We start from the raw sequence: 10,877 nt of genomic DNA, 5'->3' as shown, positions 1-10,877 counted from the left end.
TATATATGTATATATGTATATATATATATATGTGTGTGTGTGTGTGTGTGTATATATATATATATATATATATAATTTTTTAGCTGAGCCATCCTGCCACCTGTTGGCAGCCCAGCGGCAGCCCAGCTCGGGTCGGGAATTGAACCAGCGACCCTGTTGCTCAGAGCTTGCAATCTTGAGCGAGCTCTTAACCAACTGAGCCACTCGGCTGGCCCTTTGTCCCTTCCTTTTAGTGGATTCCATCTAATTTTCTAACACCTACTTGAGAAAGGTGTGTGAGAGGTCTATTTTTTGAGACTTTGAACTTGTGAAAACAGAACGCTCTCACACTTGATTGATTAGCATGTCTCCACCACCTTCTAGTGTAATAAATCCCAAACTATTCTGATCCCGCGGTCTGTATGACCTGTTGTTTTTCTGTGGAAGCTGATCGGATTTAGTTCGTTTTTGACATGCATCTGTTTCTTATCATTGCGCTGTATCCTTGGTACACCCTTGAATCTGGAAATGCACGCATTTCAGGTCCGAGAAATTTTCTTTGAATATCTCATTGATGATTTCTTCCCACTTTCTTTTTTTTATCCCTCTCTTTCTGATGTTGAAATTACTGAACTGGTCCTCTAATTATCTTATATTTTCTCTCATATTTTCTAGTCATCTTTTTATTTTGCTGTATAAGGGATGTCCTCAACTTTACCTTCCAACAAACCTTTTGCATTTTTCACTTCTTCTGTATTGTTAATTTATAAGAGCTCTGATTTTGTTTGCTGAGTTTTAAGGAAATATGGTATTTCTTGCTTTAAAATGGCAAAAATCCTTTTCCATCCCTCTGAAAATACTGATCATAGTTATTTTGATTTTTTTTTTCCTTACAGAGTCTCTGTTTCGTCCAAGCTTTCCTTCTTTTTCCATTTGATTGTTTGGTTCTCAGTGTTCATGTTATAAGGTATCTGATAATCCTTGGTTGTCACCAATCAAGTTGGGAGCTTATGAGAATGTGTGGGCACTGCTGATGGTGACCACACTCTAAGAGGTCATGGGGGACCTCTGATGTCACAATGCCTTCCCTCTTGGCTCACTCACATTCTCACTGGAATCATATGAGTTTCCTGCCTGGAGGATGAAGACCTGCAGACACCATTTTCTGAGCCCAGCCGGAATGGGGGGAGGGTGTGTTATTTCATCACCTGGTATATTTATGTCTAGCTACACTTGCTATTTTCAGTCCAGTATTCCAACCCAGGTAACTCTTCTTTAGTCTAGACCCTCTTAATGTTACTCTCTTCAGGAAACCAACTTTTAGTCTTCAGCGCTGGGACAGAGGAAGGCGCAGCCCGTCCCGTTATTTAGAATGGTAAGTAGATCTGGGGTTCCCAGTGCTTCTTAAAAAGCTTTCAGACAATTCACCTCATTTTAGTCTCTCTTCACCACCCTATCCCCCCGCCCCTTTCCTTAGTTACTGGGTGCTCTTCCTGAGCCTTTGGAAAATCTTTAATGTCTATCAAATCTTGGTTCTTCCTTTGCAGTGACAACTTAAAATTCCATTTCTAGTACCCTAAGTCATTTGCCATCTACATCTTCTACCCAATTCTCCCCAGCGTCCTCTTTAGGTTTTCCCCAGCCTTGTGTAGTTAATTTTCAAACATCTCTTACTGTCATTTTTGGGGGGTGTCAGAAGAGAGAAATGTAGACATGTGCGTGTGCTTAATCTACCATCTTTATCTAGAAGTTCAAGTCTTTGTCTTTCTCAAGTCTTCCAAAATGGCGAAAGTCAGAAGGAGATGAGCTAGGCACAGCGCACACAATGAGTGAAAACACGTGGAGCCGTTCACACTAGCCCCCTCCTCGGCAGTTAGGGAGGCAGCTTCACTAATGACACCGTGGCTTTCCGAAGCCTCTAGCTGGCCTCCTGCCTCCGCAGTCAAACTCACTTTGCCCACGTGGTGGGACATGGCGGTGCTGTGCCCGGGCAGGGAGAAGCCGGGGCCCTGAGGCAGCAGCAGAAACTCAGAGCTTACACCCACAGCCCAGCGCCTGCACAGAGGGGTCCCCGAGGAAGACATCCTGCACAACGCACGTCACGGATTCCAAAGCATGGAAAGACACAGGGCACAATCCCTTCCTCCCTTCTACCAGCATGTGAGCTTTCTGACCTGAGGCTGGCAGGAGAGAACATTCCAGCCTCCCGAAGACACACTGGAATGGAGAAGCAAATGCCAACCACCAGCCAGGTCTCTGAGCGCTGGGGAGCCAAGGGAAGTGGGCGCACAGGCAGTGGGCTTGTCCCTCCAATGCAGGTAACGAGGAAACGTACAAGCAATAATAAGGTGCGCTGCTTTTCCCGATCTCCGATCACTGACGCCTGTGAGGGACGTGAAGAAACACTCCCCGCCCCCTCTGCTGCAGACGGCTCCTGTCACTCATCCCTACACCGTCCCCAGGCGTCCCCACAGCAGCCTGCTCACCTGTGGATGATGTGGCACCGCTGCAGGTACTCCAGCGCCAGGGCCAGCTCGCAGATGTACAGCTTCACTGCGCCCTCCGTGAAGTGGACGTTGTGCTGCAGGTGGTAGCGCAGGTCCCCGCCCAGCAGCAGGTCCACCACCATGAACATGTCCTCCTCGTCCTGGAAGGAGTACCTGTGGGCGCAGAGGGACATGGTAGGTTAGCGATGCACAGGAAGCCAACGTCCTCAAGACCAAGGCCCCCGTCTTACAGAAGCGCAAACTGAGGCTCGGAGAGAGGCACTGACTGGCCTGTCACCATGCACCGTGGACAGGGCACTAGGGGGTCCCCAGGCTCTGGCAGACAAATGGCAATTTCACCAATACTTGGCTTTGTTTTTAGCAGCAGCTTGAATTTGATTGTTCAGGGCTTGGGGTAGCTAGTCTCCAAAGATGGGTCTCCCCACCACGACTCCTCTGTTCCCCACACACCTGCTGCTCCCCACACGGAGTTTGTTCCTGCAACCTTTGGATTCCAGTGATGAGCTGGCAACTCCAAGGCCAGGCCTCAGAGCCAGCAGTTTCTACTTCCTGCTTCATGGAACCCGGCCAGAGCCCAAGCTCAGGGAGAGGCCATGAGAAGGGAAGTGAAGGCTCTCTGGCCAATGGCCCCAGCTGGGCAGCCCGTGACAGCCAGCACCAACTGGCGCCCCCGGGAGTGAGCCACCTCAGGCATTGGGATGGATGTCCCACTGCAGCCCCCACGGATGTCACATGGAGTGGAAGAACTGCCCGGTGGAGCCCAGTCAACTCACAGAGCATGAGATAGTAACATGGCTGCATTTTAAGCCATTAAGTTTTAGGGTGTTCCCCTCCACCCCACCCTCAAAGAAACAGAACGCTGGCACAGTAATGAATTCATTTTTTTAAAAAAAATGCATGTAGGCTTTTTAAGAACTGAAGAGCCAAGATACAGAATAGTGTTAAACAGCTGTAAAGTAGAATCACAACATCATAGCATGGTGTCACAACCCGGGTAGAATCCTGGAATGAACACAGGCATTGTGACGTAATCACAGGATGATAGAACGTTGTCGTGGGAACTTAGACCTGAGTCTCAGATTCTCAAATACTAGGCCTGGACCAGCTGGCCATTCTCCTCATTCATTCGACAGAAGGGTAAACTGAGGCCCAGAGGGAAGAAGGTACTCGATGGCAGGGTGGGGACAAGAAGCCAGATCCCTGACGCCCCCGGCGCTCTTACAAGGACACACTGCTGTACCCCCGACACACTGTGTTTCTATAACCTGGGCGTGCAGTCCCAGGGAGGGAACCTGATGTTTGATTTGGTCACAGGAGTGGTGACAGAGCTACATGCTCACAGATTGGGGAATTCCAGGGCTGGGAAGAGCCTTACATGCCACCCAGTCCCATCAGCCCCACATGGCAGAGGCAGGGACCCAGAGAGGGGAACGGTGGCCCAGACGTCACATTTCTTGTATGTCTCATCCGCTGTTTACACCTGTTCAGAGTCAAGGCAAGGAGGATGGGGCGATGCATTGTGCTGCTCAATGATTAATTTACCAGATGTTTACAGAGACCCCTCCCTGTGCCGGGCACTGGGCTGTGGGCTGGGCATGGGGACAAAGAAACTGTGCTCACTCTGAGCTTACAGTCCCCCATAAGAGGAGGGCTGAGTCAACAGTACTAGCCATGCAGGAAAACAGGTGCTCTCGGAGTCCCTGTGGGGCGCAGTGGGGTGTGAGGAGGGAGGACTCAGCTGTCTGACAGGTGGGGTGGCTGGGGAGGTCTTTGCAGATGAGGGGTCCACTGGGTCTGGAGCACACAGGGCCTGACTCGGACAGAGGGACAGCACAGACCCTCTGGCGCCGGGAGTCCAGGCCTCTGCGGGGTCTTGGCGACAGTGCCTCCCATCCCCCCATTTCCAGCATCTTAGTCACTTCTGATCAAAGGGTGGTGATGAGCCAGCCTCTTGCCTCCTGTTTCAGCCTCTCTTCAGGGCCGGCGGAGCGGCTGCCCGCTCAGGAAGCCCCGAGGCGGCCCAGGGCTTGCTGGGTGGTCCAGGGCCATCTGCAGGGCACCAGCAGGACTATACATGTTTCAAGACACGTAGGAGGCCAGTCTGGCACGTGACGGCTGCCTCCCTCGATGCCCGGCAGGGCTAGCAGGACGGTCAACGACGAGGTTAAAAAAGGAAGCCTTCCCGGGGCACCCCCAGGGGAGGCTCACAGGCCGAGACCCTGGAATTTTCCAGACATATGAATACTTGTTCTTGGGTGGCCCGTCTGGTTGCCGGGTCTGAGGCTACGTGAGGATGAACAGAAAATCATGCGAGAGAGCGCCTGACGCTTAGCATGGAGCAGTTAAGTAAGTGTTCCTGTGGTGGTTAGCCTTTTCTTTTCCACGTGAATTTTAGAATGAATGTTACCTAGCTTCTTGAGAAACCCTGCTCTGACTTTTGTTGGAATTCTATTAAATTTACAAACGAAAGAGAATGAACACTTTTACAACGCTGAACTTTTCCACAAATGGGAACTGTCCATGTATTCTGGTCTTCTTCGATGTTTGTCAATCAAGTTTTACAATTTTCTACCAAAAGGTCTAGCCTATAGGCATTTTATTCTGATGTTTTTAATAGTTTTTATTGCTGTTGTGAACATAATCTTTTAAAATATGGTTTACTAACTGGGCATTGGGTAATTCAAGTGCCCCCCAGAATTGCGTATTTATCTTGAATCTAGAAACTTGATTGATCTTAGTTATTATTGGGTTGTCGGAAAAGTCACGATGCATTTTTGCAATGAAAAACATAGAAAAAATACATCATGACTTTTCCGACAACCCAATAATTCCAATACCTTTTGCAGTGATGCTCTGGATTTGCTTATTCTATGAAGGTGACTGTTATTGCCTACAAAAGCAAAGAAACAAAAACTGCCATGGTTGTACTCTTCCAATCCTTATACTTCTTGTTTTTTTTGTTTGTTTGTTTACTTCACTATCCAGGGCCACCAGGAAAATGTCGATTATAAGAGGTAGGTGGTGGTGCGCATTTTTATCTTGTTCTGGATTTCAGGAAAAGTATTTCACCAGTAAACAAATTGTTTATGCAGGCATTTGATGGATGTCATTTATCCAGTTAAGAAAGTTGTTTTCTACACTGCTAAGAATTTTTATTACAAGTGTGTGTGCAGAGGTGTGTTTTTTTAAAATATTAACCGGTCTTGGCATTTCTAGACTAAACCCTACCTGATATATAAACACACACGCATATATATATACATATATATATATATATGCGTGTGTGTGTGAGTGTGTGTGTGCATGTGTGAGTGTGTGTGTGTGTGAGTGTGTGTGTGTGTGTGTAGTTAGATATATTTTCAATTGGATTTAGGTTGCCAACATTTCATTTAGGCCCTCTGCATCTAATGTGCCACGTGATACTAGCCCATATTTTGCCATCCACCACTCTCCCACTGCTGACCCAGTTTTGGTATGGTGATGCTGGCCTCGTAGAAGGAAGTGGTTTTTGTCTCTGTTCAAGGATAGTTTATGAGAAGCACCACTGGCTCGTAGAAAGTCCGGTCTCATATGTCCTCTGCTCCCTACTCCTGATTCATCTGGGATCCCCCTCCTCACTTGAGGTGCTCCTGCAAAAGCTGTCCGATGACTCCTGCCCTCCGTCTCAACAAAGAGATGAGCAACTAAGGCACCGTGGCTTGGACATGTAGGGGTCACGTTGGCCGCTGGTGTTGGTTCATCAGGACGCCGCAGGGTCAGTGTGTGGACACGGGGAGAAAGGCTCCTTTCTCTAGGTTTGCTAGGCTACAAGCTGAGACTAAGAGGCTGTCTGGATCCTGTGGCCCAAAATGGGGATATGGCCCATGTGTTGAGTGACGCTAAAAAGAGAAGATGCAGGACTGAGAGCCCAGTACAGACACAGGCCCTGTTGCAGGGACTGGCTGCAGCCTAGGCGGAAGGGAGGTCCATCCCTGAGCGTCACGCTGGCATGGGCAATGACCGCGCTTCTTCCTTAAGCTACTGTCAACTTGGAGCTGAAAGAGGCATCTGACACACATCTTCCCAAGCTTGCTAATGGAGAGAAGGGTTTAGAGGCGCAAAAACAAAATGACAGGAATCAGCTATAATATGCCTCCTACAGATGCTCGATTTGCATTCTAACAGTTGATGGACGATTGAAACATTACATTAATAACCAGCGCATTCTGCACCCTCCATGCACAGCTAAGTTGTCGAAGGGTATCTCATTGAATATTCCATCAGAACTCTTCGGAGGAGCAACATGAATTTTCAAGAGAGAAACTTGCGGACCAGAATGAATTCTAAAGAGGAAATCCAAATGCAAAGAGAACAATAATTTGAGCAATAATGCAGGATATGGCTCTTTCCTGCTGCGGATCCTTTATTTTTTTTTTTGCCCTGGGCTACAGACTCTCCATTCCCAAAGACACTCAGTGTTTTTATCAGAGAACAGAAATGACCTTTCATTTATCTCTCTGAAGGTCTGCACTGTTTCACAGCTTTCTGCCCTTATTCCTTTTGCTTCTTTTAGACTGGAATTATAATTTTGTTCTCAGGCTGCATATTGTCATGGAAATGATAGTCACAAATGAGAAACGTCCGCCTCATTGCCGTAACGCTGACCTGTGGAGAAGTCTGGGTAATTAGGCTCCACGTGCAAGGTCAAAGAAGGTCAGGGGCTGGGAAGGCACCAGCCAACCTTGGCCTGGACACTGAAACAGACCAGCACGAAGAACCCAATGTCTGTTTTGTTTTTAAGATATGTATTCATTTCCTACTTTGTTCCAAGGAGGATTAAAAGTGACTTGTGAAATACATATAACAGGATAAAATTAAAAATAAGTAAGCCATTGATCAGGTCAATGAATAAAAAAGGAACTCAAGAAAATGGAAGCAGGCAAAAATACCCAAATTCACACCCAAAGATCTTGCATGCTTGCCTGCAACAGGCCGTAAATGGGTCTCTAAACCTTCCCAGCTACCAGGGCAAAGTGAGAAACACGATCGGCCTCATCGTTTAGGGTCAATGGAAGAAAATCAATTGTTTAGGGCAAAAAGGATTATTTCTGGTAGGAAGTCAGAGGGACATCTCTCCCAGTGGATGGTCATCAAGATGGCATTCTGTACTGTGGTGACCAATGACTTACATGAAATAGCTCTAAACAGAGGGCCAAGTTTAACGGGCATTTTTATTTTTCATTTTGTATGATGATTCCCCAAGGTAGACTGAAGGCATCCCGGTTTAATTCTGTAAAAGCAGTGTGACAAAGCAGTCTGGGCGTCATGCTCAAGAACGAGCGTAACGAAAGGATAAAGTCAGAGGACAACGCCGTCGGTGGACGTTCTCTGGGATGACTTCACAGATGTCATTAAGCAAACACAGCAAACGCTCAGAAGGTTTCCTCCACGCTCCAGCCCGGTGCCAGACACTGGCATGCGACGGGAGAAGTCACCCTATATATTCACCTGAGTGTGGCATCATCATAAGGGGGCTGGAGTTTGATGCCATGGGCCATGACAACTCCCCTGGATGAGCGCTGTTGCAGACACGCCTTCCGCCCTGGGCCACGGACCCCAGGCATGCTCAACGTCCCACACTGCACAGCACGGCCCCCACCACGAAGAATCCCTGACCCCCAAATGTCCGCAGCGCCAATGGTGAGAAACCCTGGTTCAGATGGACGCTCCCTCCTTGAAAGCCTTCCCGAACCCAGGAAGACGGGTCGTTCCCGTGTGCCTTAGAAGAAGAACAGCTGATGCTGACAGGGTGCCTGCCATGTGCCAGGCGCTGTTCTAGGTACTCGACATACATCAACGCATTTCACTCTCCCAACAACCCTTTGAGGTAGGTATTATGGGATGCCTTTAGCAGGGCTGGACACGGAGGCCCAGGTTAAGTGCTTCATTTCCCAGGTGACGCAGCCAGGAAATGGCGGAGCTGGCAGCTGAACCAAGACAGCCCGTCTCCAAAATCTATAACCACAGTCTGAGGCTCTGCTCACAGGGCTGGCACTCTGGTCTGTTGTCCGCCATGGCCCGGGGGAGGGGCTTGCAGGTGCCCCACCCCCCATATCCTTGGGGTGATTCCATTTCACAGTTGACATGTAAACAAGCCCTTATAGATGTAGATCTAATGCCAAGTTCTCGATCAACGATCATGAACAAAGCTGATACTTTTACCTCTATTAGTCTGACTCCTGTGCCTCTCTCACTTGGTTCCAAACTCAGGTAGGAAAGAGGGGTGCGGTTCAGAGACACCCCCATCATCCCTCACACTTATCCCATCTAACCATGGGCAGTGGGTATTATCACTGTCATCTTTCCACTGGGGGAAACCGAGGCCAAGAGAGGTTGACTTGCCCATGGTCACTAGGTCAGGTTCCTTCCTCAAGAGCAAGTCACGCCCTCGATCGCCCTCCTCGAGAGGCCTGCCACTCAAGGTCAACCATTTTAACCATGCATGAAAATACACATGAGCACATGTGACAGAGGCGGTGTGGACAGTGGGAGAAAAACCCGAGTTAGAAATGCCCCGCCCAGCTCCTCTCTTCATCCCACCGCGCCCAGCACCTGGCCCCAGGAGACCTTTAACCAACCGTGTGTCGTTAAGGGTGGGGGAGGCATGGAAAGGAAAGGAAGCTTCCGCAGGAACTCCTAAACCGCTCCTAGTCCTCCAGCAGCGCAATGCCACTCAACCATTTGAAACAGGTGTCTTTCTCCATTTCTTTTTCCGGAGGCAAAAGGGGCCGAGTGCCCAGAGAGATGACTCCATGTGATGGGCATTCTGGGGGCCCAGTGGCCAGCACATTCATCTCCTGTGTCTCACCGTGTGGCACCCGCAGAGATGAGGAGTCAAGCGTCTCCTCAGACCATGACCCGTCCAATCAGATCTCCGAGGGGGAGCACACAGAGAGGAGGGCTGGCCCACCATGCTCCCTCCCGGCGATTTTCAGAGTTAACATCCAGCAACAGGGAAGCTAAAAATACCCTCCCAGGAAGCAGAAATCCAATAATGGGATATTGGGCCTTCTATCTGCGCACATTGTACAAATAAAAAGGAGCTTCTCAAACGTGAATTGTGTTCAGTGCACGTAATAACACTCACAATGTAAGCTTTTTTTTTTTTTTAATTTGACTGGAGCCACAAAAGTCCTCAGGCCACCCAAATGCCATGCCCCTCAGCCCTCACCAGGCCGACTTCTGTCCGTGCCTCCTCCCCAGGGAGTCAAATGTTGCCGCCTAGCTTCCACCTGCCTCCAGCCACAGGACAGCAAGGGGAGGCCCTCAAACGCCTTCAGCTCCCCAGGCCCAGGCGCTTTAAGACAGGAGGAGTCGTGGATGATGCAAAGGCAAGCTGCAAGTCCAGGTCCCCTTTGCCCCCAGCCTGCCTGCTACACAGCAGGGCTTTGCAGACCGTGAAGCACCATCTATCTGTGTAAATGTAGAACATGGTTCCTGTGGTCTAATGATTTTATTTAATTTATACCCTGCAGGCTTCTAAAGGGTGTGCAATGCCTGACAAAGTAAGTCTGCTGGAAGAAATGGAGAATAAAATTGTGGAGCAAGCGAGAGGCGAAGGGACTGCTTGCCTGGACAAGCCGAGCATGGAAGGGTAGCTCTGAGCTCCTTTCTACGCAAAGCAAGCAAAGGACACTGCGGACCAGACAACCAGTAAATATTTGATAACAAGTTCCAGGAAACCATCTGGGCAAGGAATTTCAGGTTCAGGGGACTTTCAATTATGAATGCAGTTTGTTTAACAGTTACAGGACTATTTAAGTTAACTTTTTCTTGGTTGAGTTTTGGTATTAATAGTTTGTGGGGTTTGAGCAATTGGTCCATTTTTTCTAAGTTGTCAAACTTATGAGTATTAAGTTGCTCATAGTATTCCATTTTTATCTTTTAGTGGCTGCAGGATCTGCAGCAATAGCCTCTGTTTCATTCCTGATATTTATGATTTGTATGATTTTTATTTGTCAGTCTTGAGAGGCTTATCAATCTTTAAAAAACTTTATGAAGAACCAGCTTACTGTTCCATTGATTACTGTCTATTGTTTTCCTATTTTCACTTTCATTTATTCTTCTCTATTATTTCCTTCTTTCTACTTGCTTTGGGTTTATTTTGCTCTTCATGTTTTAGATTTTGGAGATCAAAACTAGATTATTAAATTGAGATCTTCCCTCTTTTCTGAAGCAAGCATTTAGTGTTATAAATTTCCCTCTCATCACGGCTTTAGCTGCACCCCACAAATTTTGATATGTTGTATTTCCATTTTCACTCACTTGCATGAATCTCCTACTGAGTCTTAATACAGTTGTTTTTAGTTTTTTTCTTGTTATAAATAATGCTGCAGTGAGGCTCTCCATACA

At 48.0% G+C, this 10,877-nt stretch overlaps 1 protein-coding gene across 1 annotated transcript in view; it reads right to left on the bottom strand.

The window, feature by feature from the left end:
- STK32B (serine/threonine kinase 32B) overlaps positions 1 to 10,877 on the bottom strand; it is a 299,588-nt gene that overhangs the window by 91,699 nt on the left and 197,012 nt on the right. The window contains exon 4 of the mRNA XM_019661148.1: positions 2,466 to 2,639. Within this exon, the coding sequence (XP_019516693.1) occupies positions 2,466 to 2,639 (174 nt within the window). The remainder of the gene's footprint in view (positions 1 to 2,465; positions 2,640 to 10,877) is intronic.

This window comes from Hipposideros armiger, unplaced genomic scaffold (assembly GCF_001890085.2).
Source record: "Hipposideros armiger isolate ML-2016 unplaced genomic scaffold, ASM189008v1 scaffold_337, whole genome shotgun sequence".
Lineage (NCBI taxonomy): Eukaryota > Metazoa > Chordata > Mammalia > Chiroptera > Hipposideridae > Hipposideros > Hipposideros armiger.
The sequence above is the reverse complement of the archived record's forward strand: the minus strand, read 5'-3'. Positions and strand labels throughout refer to the sequence as shown.